The 24,547-nt window shown below is 44.0% G+C and overlaps 1 protein-coding gene across 1 annotated transcript; it reads left to right on the forward strand.

The window, feature by feature from the left end:
- The first annotated feature begins 1,377 nt into the window (after window positions 1-1,377).
- On the forward strand, window positions 1,378-17,363 carry Saraf (store-operated calcium entry associated regulatory factor). Its single transcript, XM_034520637.1, has 6 exons — window positions 1,378-1,644; window positions 8,345-8,523; window positions 12,155-12,545; window positions 14,176-14,314; window positions 15,009-15,163; window positions 16,636-17,363. The coding sequence occupies exons 1-6, from the start codon at window positions 1,539-1,541 to the stop codon at window positions 16,659-16,661; spliced, it is 996 nt and encodes a 331-aa protein (XP_034376528.1). The 5' UTR covers window positions 1,378-1,538; the 3' UTR covers window positions 16,662-17,363.
- Window positions 17,364-24,547: the final 7,184 nt, after the last annotated feature.

Below are 24,547 nucleotides of genomic sequence, written 5' to 3' on the forward strand. Positions count from 1 at the left end.
TTCTACTCAGGATAGAAACAGCAGTATAATGCCATAGCTTGGCCCTTCGCTCCTCTTTGCCTCGTCTAAATTTTATGCCTACCTGCCTCTTCCTATGGCATCAATAAAAACGGCCAGGCTTTGCATTAGCTTCGAACTTTGAGGTGGCTATCTCTTGTCTACTTGGTCTGCTTGCTTGGATACTTAACACTTGCCTCCAAATCCATCCAGGAAGGACAGAATCTCTGTTATCTGTTGGGTATTTTTAAGATTGCTGGGTTCCATTCAAGCTCCCATGTTTTCTCTCCTGTTCTTAGCTTCTTAGAAACTTAGTTTCACTGGTCTTGTTTGCCTAGCTCATGCCTCCAACTTTAAAATTCTCCATTGTATTGACGCTACTCAGTACAGTACCGGCTGGGTAGGTTCTGACGAGTGTGTTAGAATCTCAACCTAAAAAGGCTGTGTGGATGACTGACTGCTTCTCAAAATATAGCCAGAGCAGGGTATGGGGTGGGGGTAGGGGTGAGGGGGGATGGAATGAGGTGAGGGGGAAGTAGGGATGGGGTGGGTTGTTAACCACCAAGCCCCAGGACACAAAGCTTAGACCTCTACTTTTTTTTAATGAGTTCTTTTCTTATTCACATTTCAAGCTTCAAAGTCATTCCCCCAGTCAGGCCATTCCAGAATTTGCCTCAGTGTGTATTATCTTGTTTTATTTTTGATAACAGACTTATTATTTTTTGTCCTGTGATATGTCCCCTTAAGTTTCCCGAATACAAGGACCTTGTTATTTTCCATGGCTAAAACAGTGGCTGTCTTATTTTATATTAGGTATTCAACATGTACTTGTTGAATGACCACATCCAAGAAACTCAGACTCGAAGCAGACTTCAAAGCACAAAGAAACGTTTTGGCTGGGTGGTTATCTATAGACTCTTGGTTTCTTGTTCATTCTTAAGGTCTTTATGTCTCAGGAACTGTGCGAAGGTTCCATGCTTGGAAATCACAAAGTCATTCCCTTGGTGCCTTTCGCCTGATTTCTTTTTAGTACACGGTAACTGAACACCAGTCCTAAGCAGGGAGACAGTGTTAGGTCCCCAACCTGCAAAATAACGCCCTTCAGAAAGGTTACTGAGATTTTGAATTTGGAGTATTACTAGATTAATTCCTCGATTTCCCTTTCAGAAAGTTTTTAACCTCTAAAACTTTGGCAACTTTGCACCGAACGAACCTTCCGGAACATTCATTAGGGAACTCGCTAGGGCACCTAGGGCACCACAGGCCTGAAGGGAGTCTGCGACTAGACCCCGCCCACGCGACAGCGCCCTGTCTGGTCCCGCCTACAAGGAGGTGTGGCAGTAGGAGCGGGTCCGAAATAGACCAATCACGGACGTCTACGTGCCGCAGCGGCAGTGACGTCAGACTGGCGCAGGACGAAGAGTCGCGTCGTGCTGCTGTCAGGCAGTCTTTTTGTGGTGGGTTTCCCGGGTCGCTGCGCAGCGGCGGGCACACTTCCCTAGCGGGTCTAGGGCCGCCGAGCGCCGTCTTCATCCAGCGCCATGGCTGTGGCCGCTGTCGGCCGCCCGAGAGCCGTGCGCTGCCCGCTGTTGCTCCTGCTGTCATTCCTGCTGGTAGCCGGCCCTGCGCTGTGCTGGAACGACCCTGGTGAGTGCGGCCCTGCGGGTGCCCTTCCCCTTCATCACCACCCCCTTTTGACCACTTTCCTCCTGTCTGTCCTCTCCTGGCTTCTTTGCTTTTCTGGTAAGGCCCTCTAGGAGTGGGCGGGGCGCACGAATCCGTTCTGAAAAGTTCTCCCGGTCCCTGGACTCCCAGATTGTCCACTTTTCTTGTACAATAGGCCGCATCCTTGAGTCCTGATGACAAGTTTGACTCTCACCTGCGCATCTTGTTATCATGGCTGTTTGATGTCATCATCGCCCACTGTTGTCATGGCTGCCTGTTGCTCTGGCTCCTAGTTACCATGCCACCTGCAGTCTGAGTCCGGAGTAGGGGCCAGGACCTCAAACCTGGATTCCTGCTGTTTATTCTAATTAGTGCAGCAAACTACGTTGTTTACACTAGCTTTCTTCATACTTTTCACCGTACGTGAGGAATTTAAAATACATTTTCTTAACTTTTAGGTGATGATAATACATGAGGATTGGTTAGATGGGTCTTTCTTTCTCTCTCTCTCTCTCTCTCTCTCTCTCTCTCTCTCTCTCTCTCTCTCTCTCTCTCTCTCTGTGTGTGTGTGTGTGTGTGTGTGTGTGTTATTAAAATGTAGAAATAAACTAGCCGACAATTAAATGGACATTTTTGGTTTGCAGTGGAAGGCAGGCATGGAAAATACAGCAATGGCAGTGTAGGCCTGGGTTTTGAATTTAAGCAACAGGTTTATTTTTGTAAGATACTTAGTTTGGTAGTGCCTAAGAGGGTCAGGGCGGTTGATCTCCACTTCGCACTGACTGAGCTTTAATTTGATAAGAAAGCCTTGCCATGCTGTTTGGAATAAATTGCCTGTACACTTTGCTTAAGTGATCCTAGAAGGTTGTGTGAAAAACGAGAGACCTGATTAGAATTCATTTAAAACCTGGGGAACTTTGGAGAAGTAGACTCAGGGGAATTAGAAGAAGAAAAACAACCACATTTAAATGAATGGTGAACCACTTCCTGATGTTTCTTAGTCTACTTATGCTGTAAAATTATTGTTCTGGAACGGAAAGCACCAAAATATTTTGCATCGTTAACTCAATTGGTTTTTACCTCATTTTAAGACTTTTTAGGAACTGTTTTATGAAGGTACCTGATTAGAATATCAGATTATTAAGGTGTAGTTAAGCAACTCCTTAATTTATTTTTATTTTGTGTAAACACTTAGTAATATGTCTGGGAGAGAAAAAAGTACCATTCAAAGATTACTTAAACATTTTCTTTTTTTTTCTTAAATATTTCTTTAAGCCAGTGGTTCTCAACCTTTGGGTTGCAATCCCTTGGGGAGGTCAAGTGACCCTTTCACAAGGAGTCACCATTGGAAAGCAGACATTTACATTACTACTCATAAAAGTAGCAAAATTGCAGTTATGAAGTAGCAATGAAAATAACTTTATGTTTGGGGTCACCATAGCATGACGAACTGCATTAAAGGGTCGCAACGTTAGGAAGGTTCAGAGCCGCTGCCTCCCCAAGCTCTCTGTACCTTGGATGCTGAGAGTGTAGCTTGTCATGTAGTGAAATCAGTTATGGACAATGTGGTTTGCAGGCAGAAGGGGACTTTAAAAATATACATTGATTAGGAAAGAAGACACCATTAAAGTGATGATTTTTCAGAAGCCTAAAGGGTAGGAGGTGTAAATGATAGGATTTAGAAATGTGAAAGTTCATGTACGCTGTCCTTTGGAACACAGGCTGAAATGTGGGTGGGAGGGAACTAGATGAGTGGGTTTCAGTGGTAGGTTCCCAGAGCGGTGACCCCCTGAGGTCAGGGGAGAGCCAGTGGAGTTGGATTTTCTCCCGGGTTTGGGGGTTTTGGAGTTAGGTGTTCTGACTGGGGTGTGAAGGGGCAAATAAGGATTGGAGGTGGCAATGAGGGGCACACCTTTAACCCCAGTACTGGGGATGTAGAGGTCCTGGGATTTCTGAGTTCAAAGCCACCCTGGCCTAGAGAGCAAGTCCCAAGACAGAGAAACCCTGTGCATTTTGTTTGTTTGTTTGTTTGTTTTTTGTTTTTTAAAGGGTCAGATAAAGATGGTGCAAGCCTTCTGGCTGAGCTTGAGTGTCTGAAGTGTTAGTTTCCTGAGATGCTGCAAAGTGTAGGGAGAATTGGGTTAGGGGCCTTTCATTATCTTAAGCCTGACACCTGAGAAAAGATTCTGAATTATGAGTCTGGAGTTCAGGGGATTCTTTGTTTGCTTTGCCTGATGTAACAAGCGGGGACCGGTATTTTGTTCTTAAATTTGAAGGCTCTCCAGAGAGTTGTGCTTTGGGGTTATGGTAATTATACTCCTGTGTATAGAGTTCTTAAAATTTTCTGCCAGTCAATTTTAATAAGTTATATTTAAGGTTTACAATAAATTCAAAGACCACAATCTTAATTTTATAGGTGATGAAACTTATGAATAAATTTATTGCCTTTATTGCTTTATTGTCATGTTAAGTTGGTAATGTCAATTTAGTTCAGTGTTTTTTGCATTATTAAATCCTCCTGTGGTACATTCAATTCGATATTCCTCTTAGTTATCGTATTAATAGTGTAACTTTTAAAGTCATAGATCATTTTCATTGTTTTAGTTTTTTATGTATGAGGTAGTAATTTGGATTTAGTACAGCAAACTTTAATATAGTTCTTGGAAATTTTAGACTTTTTAAAAAGGATTTATTTTTATTGTTTTAATTATATGTATGTGTGGGATATGTGTGCATGAATGCAAGTGCCCACAGAGGTCAGAGTCGTGAGATATCTCCAGAGCTGGGGTTACAGGCAGGTGTAAGCCACTTGCTATGGGTGCTGGGAATTGAACTCAGGTCCTCAGGAAGAGCAGTATGTGCTCTTAACTGCTCAGCCATCTCTCCTACCTGATAGACTTTTTTTTTTTTTTTTTTGATACACTGTTTCACATGTTATAAGCCTTGACAAGGCTAGCTTCTGCCTGGGTTCCCAAAGTGTTTACATTCCAGATCTTTATCTCATAGGGAATTAAGTTTGTACTTGGCTGCAGGTGGATTTCCTTCTGGCTGCACCATCAGTTACCTTACCTCCACTTATTAGAGACATACTTATTTCCCTTCTTTTTGTCGATAGGTTAAGTATTGTGTTTGTCTGCAGCTGCCTTGTTAACACTATGTAATGAAGATGCAGTTTTTTTGTTTTTTTGTTTTTTTTTTTTTTCGAGACAGGGTTTCTCTGTGTAGTCCTGGCTGCCCTGGAACTCACTCTGTAGACCAGGCTGGCCTCGAACTCAGAAATCCGCCTGCCTCTGCCACCCAAGTGCTGGGACTAAAGGTGTGCGCCACCACCGCCCGGCTGCACTGTCGTTTTTAAAAAGCAAAGTTCATCTTTATGTCTGGAGTCAGATAACATTCTGGAGCCTGCCTCTTCCTCCCTTTTTTCATCTCATTGAAGCTGAATTTTGAAAACCAAGCCTGGACCCAGCTGGTCCCCGGAAGAAATCTGTGATGGGATCTCTATGACAGCCAGTACTCCACATTTATCTGCTGGTCAGTCTTTTGCTTTTGGTTATCAGTTTTGTTGGTTTTGAGAGAAGTTCTGGATATTTAGCCCAGCTTGAGCTCCAACTCATGATTTTCTCTGCTCAGTCTTCCAAGTGCAAGGGAGGAACTGTGTGCTGCGTGTGCTGCGTGTGCTGTGTGGCAGGATCTGCCCTGCCTATACATAATCCATCACCCAGCACCGTTTGTCATTAATCTGCCCCACTCCCACCATTGAATTGGAGTGCCTCATAGTCAACCCACAGTTCCAAGTATTGGAGTCACTTTATTGGTCAGCTTTTCTAATTGTGTGCCAATTATGGAACACTTTGTAGTATGTATTTAATTTTTTATATTCACAGACCAGATCTGTGTGTGTGCTTGGGTATGCATGCACGTGCTGGTGGATACCAGAGGAGGCCATCAGATCCCCTGGAGCTTTTAGCCAGGCGACCTCTCATGGCTATAAATATTGAACCTGCTGTTGAGGCATTTTAGTTTGTAAGGCCAGTTTTAAATTTGTTTTGATGTCTGTTTGATCGGTAAAGTGTAAATGGAGATCTGTATCTGCTAACAGAAATGACTGACCATGCTTATGATTAAGAAATGAATAGGTCTAGTGAGATAGCCCAGTGGGTAAAGGTACTTGCCACACAAGCCTGATGAGTCTGAGATGAACAGAGAACCAGCTTCCAGAAGTGGCCCTCTGACCCACACACGTGGAAGATGGCATGGGCACCTGCAAACCCTTACATACACTACTAAGGAAAAAGGTTAAAGAACAATACTTGCTGTGTGTTTAAGTTTAATGAGGTAATCTAACGAGGACTAAACATTGTGCTCTGACTGGATATTTTTCAGGCTATTGTGTTATCACAGAAACGGGGAGCTGAAGAAAGTAAGATTGGCTTTTAAAAGGGAAAGGTGACATTAGGATGGAACTGTAGGCAACATGACCCTCAATCTGTAATGTATTAAAGAAATTGTGAAAGCAAAGCATATATATATCTGCTTCTGCGTAGAATCGTCAAAATGGCTGCTGTCTGATTTGGCTAAGATGGTTGGTTTAAAGACCCTGATGGTGAAAAATTCTTGCCATGATTTCCTATGATTTGGTACTTTAAAGAGGCAGTGACTGTGGTCTTCTAACACAGGCCCCCTTCCCAAACCCCCATCCTATTATCTGGTGAATATTCTATGCCTTCAGATGGACCCCTTTCTGACCAAGTGCCTGCACCTTCCCACATGTGAGTTTTGAAGTAAGCAGGCACCAGCCACCACCTGCTGGAGTGGGGCCTAGTGTCCCTGCTTCTCAGTGACCCTTTGATGATCTCTGCACACTGATACAGACAGGGGAGCATACAGATTCTTCCAGTGACTTCCCTTCCTCCTCAGATACTATCTGATACTTGTATTTGATTACCTCTCTGCATGTTTTCTCACTCTTAAGTATATCTGTCAATGTTAATGTGTGTAAACATTAGTATGTACTCCTAGCTTACCTTTTTCAAGGTTTGTATAAAGCAGAAGACTCTGTAATTTTCATTTTGTGTAAAATGTTTTTGCCATTTGTTTAGTTTGATACATGAGTTCTAGTTTCTTTACCCTACCTAGTACAGGCTACACTACAAGAATAGGGAGTCAGTGTGGAGGTGCCTTCAAACAAAACAAAAGCCCAACAATAGTTTTAAGAAAATAAGTCTCCAAGGTGACATACCACACAGATGCCTGCACATCACTGTTACCACAGTTCACAGTACTGAGCTATGAGACCAACCTGGTGTCTAGCAGCAGATGAGTGGAAGAAAAATGTTTATGTACACAATGCAATTCTTTTGCACAATAAAGTTATGCCATTTGCAGTAAAGTTGATATAACTGGAGATAATCAAGAGCCATTGCATAGATTTTCACTCATCCGTGGGTCTAGACATTATAGATACACAGTATAATTCCTGAATGCTGCTGCTGCTGCAGAGGGTGAGTGTTAGGAATAGCCCTTGTAGATATAGCAGATGAGGAGTAAATTTGTATACAGGTGACTTGTGAACCTTCTGCCCACCATAATTTGTAAAATAAAGGCTAGAGCTGGTGATTGGGCAGTAGAAGGGGAGGTGGAGTAAAGAGTTTTGGGGGAGAGAGGAAGACGAGGGGAAAGAAGGTGGGAGGACAATGGGGGAGAAGCACGTGGCCTGGAAAACCACAAGTTATAAGGGATCTCATGGGAAATAGAATAGTGTGGTGGTGAATCTGCTCAGTCTAGGTGTGCACTTTTTTTTTTGTTGTTTTGTTTTTTTGTTTTTTTGAGACAGGGTTTCTCTGTGTAGCCCTGGCTGTCCTGGACTCACTCTGTAGACCAGGCTGGCCTCGAACCCAGAAATCCGCCTGCCTCTGCCTCCCAAGCGCTGGGATTAAAGGCGTGCGCCACCACTGCCCGGCATGCACTTTGTATTTATAATATTTGAGTTGTGTTTTTATTGGTCGGGCCTTCTTAGGTTGGAGATTTACTGCAACAGATGAGGATGCTGATGCTGGCAAAATGGCTCTTGCTGCCAAGCCTGATGGATTTGAGTTAGATACCAGGACCCACGTAGTGGAGGGAGAGCATGGACTCCCTAGAGTTGTCCTCTGACATGCTCCCATGCCCAGGCATGTACACATTTGTTGCCCTGTGCACGTGTACAACTACTGCTCACACAATAAATGAATGTAAAAAATAAAAGAATACAGAGATTGTGTTCTGATTATAACAGAAAAAACTAGGTTAGAATCTGTCTTTTTTCTAGTGGATAGACATTTAAGTCATTGAATGTAGGGACACTTTTGTGTATTTTTGCCATTTTTAATTAACTGAATACTACTAGTTTTACATTTTTCTTTTGTTTTAGCAAAATTTATGTAGAACTTGTGATGAAGAAATATCTAGCTTACAGTGATGAATGGTTTTCAGTGTGGTCATTGGATTTTGTGTGAAGGGCCTGGTTGCTGCTGGGGTGGCTCTGAGTCCTCTCTCTCAAAAGCTAGGAGAGACACTTGACTTTTAACCTGCTCATTAGGATGTCTTTCTGTTGTAGTTGAGGTAATGGGCCGGTTTTCCCCTGTCTTTGGAGTGTTCACACTTGGCTCGCAGGGTCTCACTTTGACGTGTGTTCTTCTTGCAGACAGAATCCTGTTGCGGGATGTGAAAGCTCTCACACTCTACTCCGACCGCTACACCACCTCCCGGAGGCTGGACCCTATTCCACAGTTGAAGTGTGTTGGAGGCACAGCCGGCTGTGATGCCTATACCCCCAGAGTGATCCAGTGCCAGAACAAAGGCTGGGATGGTTACGATGTACAGGTAATAGCCACCACCTCGGCAACAGTTCAGATGGAGTTAGGTTGTGTGACACTGTTCCTGGGGGGACGTGAACAACCTCAGCAGCAGTTCAGATGGAGTTAGGTTGTGTGACACTGTTCCTGGGGGGATGTGAACAAACATTGACTTGTCCCGATGACAGACCAAAGTAAGAATGCCACTGACACCCAAGCTGGTGACTCAGTGAGTTTCATTAGGGTTGCCTGCAGGAGTTTGGGGGAGGGGTTACTTAACAGGAGCTGAAATGATGCAGTGACAGCTGCATCATCAGAGCTCATCCCAGCATGGGGCACAGCTCATGGTAGCTAGAAACCGGGAGCCCACAGGCAGCTGGACAGGCGGCATGTTCTTCCAGGCAGCTCAGCGTACCGTTTGGATATATGTCACAAGGCCAGGCCTGCTTGTTTAGTGTCAGAGCTGAATGAGCTTTTCTGCAGGATGGAATGTATCACCTGTAGTTAGAATCTAAGCCTGTGTCTTAATGAGCTTCCCTCCAAGATGGAGGTTAGACAGGGTCTCACTACATAGGCCTGGTGGCCTGGAACTGGCTGTGTGGACCAGGCTAACCTCAAACTCAGTGATTTCCTTGCTGCTTCTTCCTAAGGCTTGGGATTAAAGGCGTGTGCCACCATGCCTGGCCTGAGTGCATGTTGGCTGGTGATGATGGTTTCTCAGGCCCCTCCTCCCATTATCACTTCATTAGATTCTCCTAGCTAATGCGGGTGTCTCACATCTATTCCACGTTATTTTACAGCCCTGGTGAGGTATGGCGGTGCTAACGTGTAGAGTCCCTTCAGCTCATATTAATGTGTCATAACTGCATGAACAGGATAGCAAGAAAGCCATCCAGTAGAGGAGAGAAATAAATAGTGGTGTTAATCTGTGGCTGTGGCCTTGACAAAGACTCAGAGCACACAGTCTGTGTCAGAGGAGTCAGGAAGTGGAGAGCCTCTCTGTGTCGGCTCACGCTTAGTAGTAGCAATTTAAATTGAACGCAGTACTCAGAAACCACTCTAGTTTGTACTGTTAGAAATTCAGCTTGTTCTGTTTACTTAAGCCAGCAAATTCAGAAATCTTTTTCCAAATAAAATTAATAACAGCAGCAAAAAATAAATAAATAAATAAATAAATTAGGGCTTGAAAGAAATCATCAAGAAAGATGCCCCAAAACTGGGCTTGGTGTTATGCACCTTTAATCCCAGTGCTCAGGAGGCAGAGGCAGGCATATTTCTGAGTTGGAGACCAACCTGGTCTACATAGTGAGTTCCAGGACAGCCAGGGCTACATAATGAGACCCTGTCTTAAACACCCCCCACCCCCCAAAAAAAGAGAGAGAAAGAAAACAAAAAGAAAGGTGTCCTAATCATGACATACTTCTAGGAATATATACACGAGAACCAGAGAGAGAGAGAGAGAGAGAGAGAGAGAGAGAGAGAGAGAGAGAGAGAGAAAGAAAGAGAGAGAAAGAGAGAGAGAGAAAAAAAAAGATGTCCTAATCCTGACACTCCTAGGAATATATACAAGAGAACCAGAGAGACATTTCTTCCCCAAATCTATAACGATAGTTGCTGGAATATTCAAATAGCTAAAACATAGAAACAGCCCAAATGTCCTTTGCTAATGAGTAATACGATGTAGTCCTTTCATGAGGTAGAGCATTGTTAAAGTCACTAAGAAGGACAAAGTGCTGCTTGATACTGTAACGTGGATGAGCCTTGAAAATGCTGTACTGAGAGAAAGAACAGGTACAGAGCCCGGCCGCTCTGAGTCTCCTCACAGGAGATGTCTAAGTGAGGGAGGTAAGGCAGACGGTTCGCTGCGAGCTGGGAAGGGGAAGTGGGCAGCTGTGCATGGGCTTGACGGTTAGGTTTTAGAGTTGGTTATAGTAATGGTTGGACAACTAAGTGAATTGTATGTGAGTCATACCCAGCTTACTTACTGTCTACTTATTATAAACAGTAGACAGTGCACCTGAGCTTGAAAGAGAAACGTAATTTGAACAAAACCTAACAAAAAGGCAGCAGAACCGGTTACACTTGCCTAGCTTGTACCTCTGAGCATTGTGGGACACATCTAGTCAGCAAAATGAAAGAACTTAAACTTGCCTTGTTTGTTTACTTAGTTTTTGATGGTGCTGTGTTTCAAACCCTAGATGTTATACTGCTCAGCCCCTGTGTTACACTCCAGTCTTAGTTTTGTTTATTTTGAGAAGAGATATTTCTCTGTTCCCTGGCTGGCCTGAAACATGGTTTGCAGCCTTGCCTGGCTGTGGATTTCAGCCTTCGACTGTAGCCCTCCAGTGTTGGCATTATAAACTTGGGCCGTCGTGTCTGGCTGAAAACCCTGCTTTCTCTGGGTCTCTTTGTCTCTATCTCTCGTAACATTTAAGCTTCATGGACTTTTTGGAATTTTCTAAATATCGTTTTAAAGGAGCTAAAGAAGATTATGTAGGATTAGCCCCTGTAAAGTCAGTCGATGGTTTTTAGAAAATGTGTATGGAAACTTTTGTTTTGCAGAAGTGGTTAGCTCTTCTTATATATCTGATGCTGGTTTAAAAGCCATTTCACTGTATTCAGTCATTCCCCCTTTCCTCTCTCTAAGCCCTCTCACACACTCCCCTTGAACTCATGGCCTTTCCTCCTTTAATTATTATTACTGTATATATACAATAATATAGAATTTATATAATTAATATGTAAATACAATGGGCTGAGTCCACTTAGTTTTGCAAGCATGTATATTTTTAGAGCTGATTACATGGTATTAGATAACCAATTAGGGGGTTACTGATTCTTTAATGTTTAACATCTAAACAATTCAGCTGTACAGGATGCACCTTTGACAACAGTGGCAAGCAGGTGATAGTTTGAAGATTTGCCTTTGGTTTATAAATTGTGGAATAACTAACATGTATTATCTTAGTTACTGTGAAGAGACACTATAACCATGGCAACTCTTATAAAGGAAAACATTTAATTTGAGACTGGCTTACAGTTCAGTGGTTTAGTCAATATCATGGTGGGAAGCATGGCAGGGTACAGGCAGACTTGGTGCCAGAGGAGCCGAGAATTCTACATCTTTATTCACAGGCAGCAGAGACTGTGCCACACTGGGCATAGCTTGAGTATAGGAGACCTCAAAGCCCACCCCCATAGTGACACACTTCCTCCAACAGGTCACACCTCCTACTAGTGCCACTCCATATGGGCCAGGCATTCAAATACATGAGTTTATAGGGGCCATACCTATTCAGATCACTACATATGCTGGCTATGGGGTCCCAGACCTTTAATCTCTGTGAGTTCAAGTCCAGTCTGAAACCCTGTCTCAAAAAAACAACAAAAACAACCCCCCCCCAACATGTACAGAAGAGTGTGTAATGTACATCTGGGGAATAAGGAAGACAACAAAGTGAGTGCTCTCGTACCCACCGTCAGCATAAGAAGCACTCTAGTAGAACCACTGTCTCCTCTACACACATTCATTGTCTCAAACTTTGTAGTTCATTCTGTTGCTTCGTTTTGCACTTTTGTGACAGTTGTATAATCCATGTGGTATATGTTGAAGGAAAAGAATCTTTTAGTTCTAGAGGCTGTTTCTCTTTCTTTCACAGTGGGAGTGTAAGACCGACTTGGATATTGCATACAAATTTGGCAAAACTGTGGTGAGCTGTGAGGGCTACGAGTCCTCTGAAGACCAGTATATACTCAGGGGCTCTTGTGGCTTGGAGTACAACTTAGATTACACAGAACTGGGCCTGAAGAAACTGAAGGAGTCTTCAAAACACCAGGGCTTCTCTGATTATTATCACAAGGTGTACTCCTCGGATTCCTGTGGCTTGATTACCATTGCAGTACTATTTGTTCTTGCCTTTGTGGTTTACAAGCTGTTCCTCAGCGATGGCCAGGGTTCGCCTCCACCATATTCTGAACACCCGACACACTCTCCGAGCTTTACCAGCGCTGCAGGAGCGCCTCCCCCAGGCTTTAAGTCTGAGTTCACAGGTATGTTTCCCTGCTAGGGGTGGGGGGGACGTACATAGGTGCCTGTGAGCTGGCGAGTCTTGTGCCTGGTTTGGAAGAGGAGACTAACTGCATTGGAAACACAACATTAGTGACCTACTGGATTTAAAAAATCTGTTCTTTTTTCTTTAAAAAAAGATTAAAAAAAAATGTGTCTTCATCCATGTGTGGGTGCCCATGGAGTGCAGAAGTCGGTGTTGGATCCCCTGGAACTAGTTATAGGTAGTTTTATTTAGCTGTCTCATGTAGGTCCAGAAATCAAACATGGCTCAGCCATTCCTTTTTTAAAGAAAAATGTAAAAGTATATATAATTATGTATGTGCATTATGTGTGTGTACGGGGTGTGTATGTGGATGCGCATGGTACTGATGTGGAGGTCGGAGGATAACCGTGGACAGTCCTTCCATCTTTATCTGGGTTTTATGTGAGGACTGCACTCTGCTGAGTGCAGTCACACAGGCCACTGTCCAGCTCTGTTTCTAACAGTGTGTATGGTCATTGTTACTAAGGATGCCTGGTAAACTGCAGCTCGTCATCTTAGCTGTAAAGATTTGTTAATAGGTGTTATTTTGACTTCTATTTTATACTTTAAAACTGCAGAGAGGGTCGGCTATATAGCTCAGTGAGTGAGGTGCTTGCCTCCAAGGTTTGGGACCTGAATTTGATCTTCAGAACAGGTGGTGGAAGGAGAGAACTTGTCATCTGACCTCTGTACTTACATGCTGTGCTACTGTGTACTCCCCAGGTAGATAAGAGTAGTAATCTAAAATTGGGCAGAGGATTCAAAGAGCCATTTTATAGTAAGAGGATATCCAGGGGCTTGAAGAGTTGGCTCAGTGGTTAAGAGCAGTTCCTTCTCTCACAGAGGACCTAGGTTCGATTTCCTACACCCACATGGCAGCTCATGATGAAAATGATCTAGTCTTGGGAGTATCCAGTGCCCTCTTGTGACTTCTGTGGGTGCTGAGCACGAATGGCTGAATGGATAGAATTAAAGTACAGGAAGTCTGAGTACTGTTTATCTCAGATAGCACGGCAGGTATCTATGAGGCGTTGTCACAAGCTGTCTAAGGGGCTAAAGTGGGTGGTAGTCACATGGAGGGAACATAGAACAAGCCTGTTGTTTCGTGGGTGTTTGTAAGATTAGCACACTTTCCTAGGTGTTTGCTGTGTCCTAAGTGGAAGATGGTGTTTGTAGTCTGACACTGTAATTGGTAAACGTGAAGCTGCCCTTTTCCATTAGAGACTCAGGTACAGTTCTCACCTGGAGTTCTTACAGAGCTTCACAGCATAGGAAGGAAGACTCTGAAAGGGGTGTTACATCTTCTAGAAGCTGATCTTGAGTAAAAGAGATAATCCCATAGGAAGATTGTCCTTCCAAGTCCTTAAAAAAAAAAAAAATCTCTCTCTCCCCCTCTGCCTGTGGGAATTGTGTTCCTGGGACATAAGCCAATATTTTATAAACACCCCTTTTGAATTCAGCTTGTTCACAAGTTTAGTGCTGAACATTATTAGTAAATAGTACTGTAAACGAAATAGTGAAATAGATGAAATAGTGAAATGTCATGTGTATAAAAGCCCTTCATCTAATAATGTGCATTCTGTTTTAAGGACCACAGAATCCTGGCCATGGTGCAAGCTCTGGCTTCGGGAGTGCTTTTGGTGGCCAAGGCTATAACAGTTCAGGGCCGGGGTTCTGGTCTGGCCTGGGCGCTGGAGGATTGCTTGGATATTTGTTTGGCAGCAACAGGTAAGTTTTGCACTCGTCTCATTTGCCCTGAGCTTCACCAGGATGCCTTTGCTTTGCTTAGTTTGAATCTGGCTTTGCAAGGGAGACAAGTGATGGTGATCTCACCCTATTAAATATGATTTCTTTCTTTCTCTCTCTCTTTCTTTCTCTCTCTCTCTTTCTTTTTTTCTTTCTTTCTTTCTTCCTTTTTCTTTTTTCTTTTTTTTTTTCTTTTTTTCTTTTTTTTTTTTTTTGCATAGAGGGGAAGGAACAGGGCTTTAGTTTGCTTTGGTCAGTATTATGCCTGTTCTTTTCCCTCTTCTTTCCTATGCTGTCCTAAGTGATAGAGCAAGTAAGAAGGCAGAGGAGGCCACAGCAGTTGGGGAAGCAGCCATTGGCAGTCTGCTGGGAAGAGTGACAGAAGGAGGCCTGGAGAAGAGCCTGGGCTGGGGTTGGAATGTCTTGGCCTTTATGGTGTTCTGAGCCCAGGCTTTGGTTGGTTGGGATATTCAGAAGGACTACTTACTTTCTGTTCTTACAGCAGCTGCTGTAACTGGCAGAAGTAGACACTAAATCTGTGTCACGGTAACCCTCACATGTCAGAACATTCAGGAAAAATACTTGATAAAGATGCTGTTTTCTGATGACTTAGAAACCGGGGATGTAGTTAAAAATTGTGGTGAGGAAAAAGATGATGGCTGACTGTGTCTTTTAGGGCGGCGACCCCTTTCTCAGACTCGTGGTACCACGCAGCCTACCCTCCTTCCTACTCTGGCACCTGGAACAGTCGGGTCTACTCCCCACTGGGTGGAGGCGCAGGGAGCTATTCTGCATCCTCCAATACAGACACGAGAACCAGAACAGCGTCAGGTAAATACAGCTGCTCCTGCTGTGTAGGAAGAGGCACCCAAGCATCAGAACCAAGGGCACCTGTGTGTAAGGAGTCATGATTTTATCCGGTGTGCTCATGAACATGTCAGTAGCACAGTTAACTGAGACAGAGACTGAATTCAGTTATTATTCTTCACTTCTTAAATATTTCCCCAAAACTGCTTTGAAATCATGCCTTCCTGGATGCTGGTGTCTACAAATAGTTAACTCTCGAGTCCAGTCAGCTCTAAATGAGGGCCTTCAAGAGAATTACAAAAATAGATTGAGTTCCACTTTAAAAATGTCAGTAGTATGATTATAATACGTACTCTTACGAGTGGAGAGGGTGTTTTATAGAAAGCAAAGATAAAATATAAAAAACAAAACAAAAAAAATCCACTGTTAGAGGTGGTGGGAAACAAGGCATTTGCATATCTTCCCAGATTGTTTGTCTGTCTTCAGAAGGAAGACATGAAGCAATGAATGATTCATGAAATTCATGGAAATATATAGAAACTGCTTAAAAGTATAAAAGTAGAGTTCTTAGTGCTGGTTTTCATAAACATGAAATAATCACTTTTACCTACTAAACTTGAACCTAAGCACCCCTAGGGCCTGTCAGCTACACTGCCAGATGCAGGCATCCCTCTGAGCGGGATGGTATTGCTTCCAGCATTCCCACATGTGCCAAAACTTATGGATGCTCAAGTCTCTACATAAAGATGGCATAGTATTTGCATATCACTAGTACAGTGTACTCTCCCATGTGTTCTATATCACCTTTGAACAACCTCTGGTCCTCAGACAGTGCACACATTATCTCTGTAGTAGTTACACCAATGTTTAGGAGATGACAAAGAAGACAGGTATGTGTACACTACAGGTGCATTTTTAACAAATATATTCAGACTTTAGTTGGCTGAGTCTATGGATGTGGACTAGGCACATACCCTCTGCACTGACAGGTAAGCTCAGCGATGCTATAACTGTTGACAGCCTGTTTGCTATGGAGTATGTAGAGTGATGGCTGGGTGGTATTCAAGTAACACGTTAAACCATTAAAGGTCCACACTACCCATTTCTTCCGTTTACCAGTGACTTTGAGTTGTGAGTCAGCAGGACATGGTGTATGCTCACTGTCCTTTCTGCAGATTTTGGCTTAGACTTTGCATATTCATGGTTATTATTTGCATGGTGGGCTATGGCTTGCTTGTTAGTTAGCTTACACTGGGGCACTTCTTTGGTTTCCTGACAGCAATTGTGTGTGAGGTTATGGACTTGATGACTGAGAGGATCTGCCTTGTTGGGTCCCACACCGTCTTGTCCCACATCGTGGTCCATTGTAGCCTTCCCTCATAGCTTTCTTTCTTGTTTGCAGACAAAAGAAACACATAAAAATAAACTTATAAAATTTTACAACAATTTTCATATATTTTGAAAAGCTAATGCAAACTTTGTTTTTCTTACTTTAGGATTTGGTGGCACCAGAAGACGGTAAAATATAAAGTTGGCGGCAAACACTGGATGCAAAGTTTCTGATTTGTCATCACCATCTCTTAACACCTGGATAATGGGAATATCCAAAAGTTGTGTGGTGTTTGGTCCTTGTATAGCTTTTCGTGTCCCATTGATATGTGACAAAATTCTTATATTTTGTAGGTTAATGTAACATGCAGTTCAAAGTGATGGCTACTGTGAAATGCTGAAATTGTCATGCTTGTTTCTAAAGCCTTTCATACCAGAGGGAGCATTAAGAATGGAGCACCCTCCTCCTGAGACTGCTCCTGAGCACAGACTGCTTGAGCCTAGGTGATTTTGGATGGCGAACCATTCCCTCGTAGAAACAACAATCCTCTATTAGATATTAAAACATTTGGTGTTTGCTGTTCTGCAAACATTTAAGCCCAGCACTGAGTACTAATTATGCTGATTTGTGGGTTCCAGTTGCTTGATCTTTAGAGCTTGGAGCCCTCCGCCTGTGGTGGTCGCATTTGGGGAGTGATCTGACCTTTCTCAGGAAGGGGTAGAAAGTAAATGACAGAAGGCTTGAGACCACAGACTTCAGTTTCAGGTGGTAACATCCAGATGCTTGTCTTTCAGTAGCAAAAGCATGGAGTTCTCTGTGGAGTTTTAAATTGTCAGATGATGTTGTGATGTTTTGTTTCAGCCTTACATTAATATGACAATAACTTAAAAAACAGGAGGTATTCTTGTTCTTTGTATTGGCCGAGGCGTGTTTCATGTGTGGTTTCTTCATCTCACACAGCCACCCACTTCTGGGGTTCCAGTGATGGATGGTGCACTGGTTAAGAGCTTGTACTGCTCCTCTAGGTGGCCTGGGTTTGGTTCCTAGCACCCATGTCTGGCAGCTCACACTGGCCTATACTTTGGTTCCAGGAGGCATGGTGGTCTCTGGTCTCCTGGGGAGCCTGCACTCACATGGTGCAGATACTGACACACACAGACACATAATAAAATATTTTAAATTGCAAAACCAAGACAAAACAGGCTAAGAGTAGCAGTGCTTACCTTTAAGAGGCAGGAGGATCCCTCTGAGTTGGAAGCCAGCCAAGGTTATACAGTGAGAGACCCTGTCTCTAACAAACAAAACAAAAACTTAGGGGGCTGGAGTGATAGTTCAGTCGATAAGAGTTTGGTTCCCAGTTGGGCAGCTCACACCTGCTTCTGACTCCTGCTCCAGGAGATCTGACCTCTGAGGGTACCAACATACCCAATGTTCCTTTGTTCATTCATTCATTCATTCTTGGCCCCCCCTACACATACAAAATATCTAAAACAACAAAAAAACCAAAAAACTTCAGAGTGGGTGAGGCCCTCTGCTTTAAAAAAACAAAGGGCGGGGGTGGGATGGGGTTGGGGGGAGTGAACTGTTGTGGATGGGTCTGGTACTGTTTGTATTCTAACGCTAATACCACTCTCCTGGGAAGGGCTGTGGACCCGGAATGACTCTTGTACTCAGGACTTCTTGTGAACCATCCCCTAATGAATAAAGGAGCCAATCACTGGGCGAGTAGGAGGCAGGACTTCCAGGTTGGAAGGAGGAAAAGGAGAAGGAGGACAGAGGGGCTTTTGGAACAGGGATAGCACATAGGCAAGATGTAACTTCTAGAATTTCCTGGTTTCATGGCAGATCCACAAGGAGGATGCCAGAGGAGGAATCAGATTTAGTAAGGCTTTACAAGATTAGGTTTTAGTTGTTGTGCTCAGTGATTGAGTTACCATTGTTTCTAAGCTAAGTTTGTGTGGTATTTTTCTTCTTGCGGTGACTTAACCTGAGTTCAAGAAAGAAAGGTACAGCAGCAAAGTGTGGGTTTGCCTGATGTGCCCCACAAAGGCCTTTGGGGTTTTGAAGCACGGGGATGGTGTGGTAGTGACCCACCAGTGGGAACTTAGTGAGTTGGGTGGTGAGCTTAGGGCATACTCAGGAGACAAGCATTTTAGAATGGACTTATTATATAAGCCACCCACCTTGGGAGAGTCTAGAGAACACACTTCACTCTGCTCCTATCAGGTTACAATGGAGATGAAAATTTCCTGTGGCCTAGTGATGGCTCTAACTATTGTAGTGTCACAGGACACCCATTACACTTATGGTGTTAGCATGTATATATTCACCACCAAAGCATGCTTTACTAATTCAGATAGTTTTCCTTCTAGTCAAATTGGCAATCAACCATTACAACTCCTGTCACAACATAGGAGAAAGAGACATAAATATATACTCAGAACATCATGTGAAGATTGGAATTATGTTGTCACAAACCAAGGTATGACACAGGTTAGCAAGCTACCAGGAGCTTGGAGACAGGCCTGGGACAGATCTTTTCCAAGCATCTTCAAAAGGAGCATCGGCATACTTACGTTCTTATTTCAGATTTACAGCCTTCCCAAATATAAGACCGTATATGCTGAAGACAAGTAAAGAGAAAGCAGCACCCCATTTCTGGAGGGATTATGGAGATGAGCAATATAATCTGTTTTAGGGGTTCCATTACTGTGGAGAGACCACGGCCAAGGCAATTCTTATAAAGAAAAACATTTAATTGGGGCTGGCTTCAGATTCAGAGGTTTAGAGGTTATCATTATGGTGGGACACATGGCAGCGTCCAGGTAGACATGGCACTGGAGAAGGAGCTGAGAGTTCTACATCTCAATCCTCAGGTAGCAGAAGGAGACTGTACCACCCTGGGCATAACTTCAAAGCCAGCCTCCACAGTGGCATACTTCCTCTAACAAGGCCACACTTACTCCAACAATGCTACACCTCCTGATTGTGTCACTCCCTATGAGCCAAGCATTGAAATGCATGAGTCTATGTGGGCCATACCAATTCAAATCACCACACCATTAAAGGTTTGAAAGATGCAGGGTTAGGGTCCTGCCCCATCCTCACTTAGTTCACCATTTGGCCTGTACAGAAAGCAGATGTTTGAAAATATTAGTCATAAGCTGTTCAGTGGTGACTCCAATTGCAGATGTGGTTTTATTGCTTCAGTACATTAATTAATGCATCAAATGTGCAGATGTCACACTGGGAAATGCTTTCCCTCTTTGTCTCTTAGTATAGATGCCCCCAGAGGCAGCTTGCAGCTAACAAGGTTATCAATTACACCTTTACTTTCATTACCTCAGGAGGATATTCATTCTCCAGCCCCTTGTCATCATGCAGTTAGTAGCAATCTGTGAACACCTTTCTCTTAAGACTTCCCACCAGTCCATGGCATCGATGATATCAAACTGATTGCTCCAGGTAAACAATGCTGGAGGGTGAGAAAGAGATCAGACAAAAATTCTGGGGCCGTCTATTTAGTGGGATTTCTAGGGATTCAGTGGTACAGAGTATGCTGAACTATCCCTCCACTGCAGAGGATATGAACAATCCCATTCTCTAAGGCCATCCTAACCTCCCTTCACCTCTAGAGATTAAAGTTCTAACACTAAGACAGAAAGGAAGGTTGCCAGACCAGATGAGAGAAAACAGCTGGGTGGGGAGACGTGACACAATGCTTTACAATATGTTACAGTGCTGACCAGTTGCTTCCTGGGCAGTTAGGACAGGGCTGTTTTGCATGCTACCCATTCTAAAAAGAAAAGTACAACACTGTGCAGGACTTTGGAGACAACTTGTTATTTATACAAATTGCTACCTTAGTGTGTTTATTAACCCCAAAGCTGCTAGTTTTCATGGGTCCACAGTAAGAGAAGGTTCTGTAGCTATCTTTGATGGTTTGTATATGCTTGGCCAAGGGAGTGACACTTAGAAGGTGTGGCCTTGTGGGTGTGGGCTTTAAGACCCTCATCCTAGCTTTCTAGAAGCCAGTCTTCTAGCAGCCTTCAGATGAAGATGTAGAACTCTCAGCTCCTCCTGCACCATGCCTGCCTGGATGCTGCTATATTCTCACCTTAATGATAATGGACTAAACCTCTGAACCTGTAAGTGTTAGGAGCCATGCTGCGTTTGCTGAAGTAGCTATACGCTCGCCATTAGAAGATGGCGATGGCTTCCTGTTCCTGGTTCTTCTTGGCCTTGGTGTCTGCAGCTGTGCGCACGCGTAGGCGCGAATTTTCCCTCTGATAGTACTATCAGTGGGTATGTAAATGAGACCCCGGTCTGTAAGCCAATGAGGACAGATCATGTCTCTTTGATAGTATATAAGTCAGTACATTCTGGGGCTTGGGGTCCTTCCTTTGTTCTCCATCTTGCATCCTTCTAACTAAAAGAGCTGTAACAATAAAAGACGCTGTCAGAAGAATCTTGAATGTGACGTGCTCCTTATCGGCGAGGTAGCGTGTCGCATGTAAGCAGCCCCAGTTAAATGCTGTTCTTATAAGAGTTACCTTGGATATGGTGACTGTTCACAGCAATAAAACCCTAAAACACTATCTGACACAGGATATAGTATCAGTGTTACATTTAGTAAGGTCTCTTACCATTGTTATCTCTCACCTTTCCAGATAGTTCCTATGTCTTCCTAGTTTTCCTTTTTTCCTAGTTTGATTAATTTTGGTACTTCTCATTCAATTTTCTTATGAGAGGAGGATTTTTTGTTTCTATTTTGTTCAAGGCTATGTCTCTGGTATCTGAAATATCAAGTAGGCTTGCAGCAAGACATAGATGGCACAGTCAAAGCTGAATAAATTTTTTTTTACCTCCAAGGCAGGGTTTCTCCCTGTCCTAGATCTCTCTCTGTAGACCAGGCTGGCCTTGAACTCAGGGATCCACCTCTCTCTGCCTCTGAGTGCTGGGTTTAAATGTGTGCCACCACCATCCAGTTAAAAACAAAAACAAACAAAACAACAACAAAAGATATGGCCAGGTTCAGGAAAATTACCAGAATCCCCTGTAGTAGAAGAGAGCAAATAATAGGTTGGTTATACCATAGACCTGATAGATTATTTAAGAAGATGCAGTCTCCTTTCTTCTGAGTAGAAGCAGCTACATTTTTCCCAGGGTAGTTAGGATTGAGTTACTCTGGCCAGTGCCACAAATACCCTTTTGAGCAATTTGTTCAGTAGCATGAAAAGCTCAGATTGGCCAGAGGACAATACCAGGTTTTTGTTTGACAGTGTGCCTTAGTGAAGCTTTGCTTCCTTGGGTGCTAGATCTTCTGAATCTACTATATAAATTCCATCTTCTCATATTGTCTTGTTATGGGTAGCCTGCCAGAGATGACCACTCAGACATAGTGGCCAACTGAAAGTCTTTATTCTAGCCAACTGGGACTACACTCAGGTATTTGGGGACCCAGGTATAGCCCTGAGCATTTAGACCAAGGGGCTTTAAAAATAAAACAAACCAGAGAAACCAAAACATCCTGGTATCTTACTCTGCAGTGGCAGGGGTAGGTTTTGTGCAAGCTAGCAGCTTAACAGAAACCAAGATAAGCATGTTTATGGGGAGTTTTGAACATGCAGGCAGTTTAACAGATGCTAAGTTAGCTGGGGCATTTTGATCTTGGATTGCTAGAATAGAGTTTGGTAATTTTCTATAGGATTCTCCATCAAGACGTTCAAATTCTAGTTAAAACCGATGTGGTCTTGCAACAGAAGAACCTCTGCATTGTTCTGCTCTGTCAATTCCCTGTAGGGAGCCTAGATGGTATAACTCAAAAGTTCAAAAAGTGCTGTAGCTGTGTCAGTGGGAGATCCTGTGCAGTGAATCATCTCTGTGAATGACCAGTGACCAGTGAGAACCAAATGTTCCTCTTGTCAGGAATGACTACATAGTACATGTCTACACACACACACACACACACACACACACACACACACGCCTATGACTCCTCACTAGTGCACTTATGTGTCCTTGTCTCTTTCTCTCTCTAGGAAGCAACACTCCATGCTGTAACACTTGGCCTAGCATTGCGTCACATTTCTCCCTTTCCAGCTGTTGGCTTCCAGACAATTCCATTAGGTTCTGCCCAACAGTGACCTAGCAACAGCTTACATCATCACTTGCCACAGAGCATGAGCAAGACATATAAGAGGAGCTACCCCAGCTCTCTCTTCCCCTTCTTCAGTCTCTGTTTTTCCTCTGTCACCATGTGTTCCTGGCTGGCCTCTTCGAAGACTCTCCTCTGGTTCTATCGTCCTGCCATTTTCTCTGCCTCTAACCCTTTCCAGCCTCACCCTCCACTCCCCACCCCCGCCTCCTTTCCCCAAAATAAACCTTTATACTAGGCCTGTCATATGGTGTGATTTCTCAGGGGGACACCTTGTGTAATGTTTTGAAAAGCCAATGTTTTGTAGAGCCTAGTATGGTGCAGTGGACGTGGGTACCTCAGCGAGCCCATGCTAAGGCATCCCTCCCCACTGAAGTACCAGCCATAGAGTTTATTTGGGGGTATGGGAAGGGGAGTTGAGAAGGGAGTAGAGGCAGAGAAAGGGGGAAGAGGAGAGGGGGAGGGGGAAGGAGAGCAGGAGAAGGGGGTCAGAGAAGAGTCAGAGAAAAGCGGAAGAGGAAGGGAGAGGCCAAACAGTCCCTTTTCTAGCTGGTCATGCCTACCTGACTGTTATGTCAACACTTTAACCAGCCTTCCAAGTTGTCCCATTCCTCCACCCCGCCCCACTACCGCTGCCGCATTATATTATAAAGCATAACACCAGCTGTTTGAACTCATCCTGTCGGCAGATTTGCTCTCGTCCTATGTTATAACTCCCCCAGAAGTAAAGGGAGGTTAGGATGGCCTTCGAGACGGGGTGTTTACCTGAATTAGGGCGTTTGGGACTGCAACATTTTCTCACATCTTTCTTGTTGCCATAGCAGGCACCCCTCTGCCCCACCTCTTGCTTGAAGGGGATCAGCTTGCAGTTTTCTAAAGGGCACACAGTAACCTCACCGGAAGTTGATACCATGCTAGATAGCGGCTCCTTCTCAAAGACTGCATCCTGCTACACCTCTGCCTCCAGCCAAGTAGATTCAGGATCACAACCTTTAACAAGGAAACATTCCTTTCCCTAGGAGCAAATAAATCACACATCAAAGGAATTATAGCACCTAGCAAGTATGTGTGAGCAGTTAGTTCATTTGGAAGTTGCTGGGTGAGAGAGAGCTGGGGAGGAGCTTTTCACATACCCCCCTGTGGACTGCGAATCAGCGGTCTGTTCACAACGTGAGGTATATAATACTAGAATGCTTTCTTAAAGCTGCACCTGATGATTCCTAGAGTAAATGAGAGGCAGATGCCAGCTTTTTCTTTGGTGAAGTATGGACTAAATGAGTCAAAGGCCCGGGATGGTAGGTGTAAGCCAGTGCACAGTGAAACCATCAAACGACTGTGTGTGTGTGAAGGAATGGGTTCATTGTAGAAAAGGAAAAGGGAGTAGCCAGAGGCACTGGGAGAGTCCAGAGCTGGCTTCCCCCTCGGGGACAGAGGAACAGATTGGAGACTGCCAGAGCTTTCTCTTGGGAGCAGAGAGAACTGAGATGAGGTGGGGCAGTGGGGTGGATGTGACAATGACCTTGCTGTTATAAAAGAGTTGGGGGAGGGGCGGAGAGAAGAGGGATACCTATGCAGGGCAGTGAGCTGTAAATTGGAACAGCCTGGGGGCCAGCGTAGTCAGGGAGAAGGCTAGGTGAGGGCTTTGGTAAGCATAATAGGCACAGATTAATGTGGACCAGAGGTTCACCTGGAGGTTACTACGGGGCTTTGAGATGTGACCAGGTGCCCCATTTGCCCTACTGGAGAAGAGACAAGGGAAGTGACTTCTTGATGGCTGGTAACCCTTTTCACAGGTTGCTGTGATCTTTTATCTATCCACCAGCAATCCTTCTATAGTCCAGCCTGAGCTGATCCTTGTCATCTTGAGACATCACTCACTGCCTTTGGCAGGGAGGGAGTTGAGAATTCAGTTTGGACCCAA

The sequence above is a fragment of the Arvicanthis niloticus genome, chromosome 16, assembly GCF_011762505.2.
Source record: "Arvicanthis niloticus isolate mArvNil1 chromosome 16, mArvNil1.pat.X, whole genome shotgun sequence".
Taxonomy (NCBI): Eukaryota; Metazoa; Chordata; class Mammalia; order Rodentia; family Muridae; genus Arvicanthis; species Arvicanthis niloticus.

What these genes read in the sequence shown, in the direction of transcription:
- Saraf (XM_034520637.1), top strand. Translation starts at nt 1,539, where the DNA reads ATGGCTGTGGCCGCTGTCGGCCGCCCGAGAGCCGTGCGCTGCCCGCTG. An exon ending in GCTGTGCTGGAACGACCCTG is followed by an intron (nt 1,645 to 8,344) that starts GTGAGTGCGGCC and finishes TTCTTCTTGCAG; the next exon opens with ACAGAATCCTGTTGCGGGAT. An exon ending in GAGAACCAGAACAGCGTCAG is followed by an intron (nt 15,164 to 16,635) that starts GTAAATACAGCT and finishes TTCTTACTTTAG; the next exon opens with GATTTGGTGGCACCAGAAGA.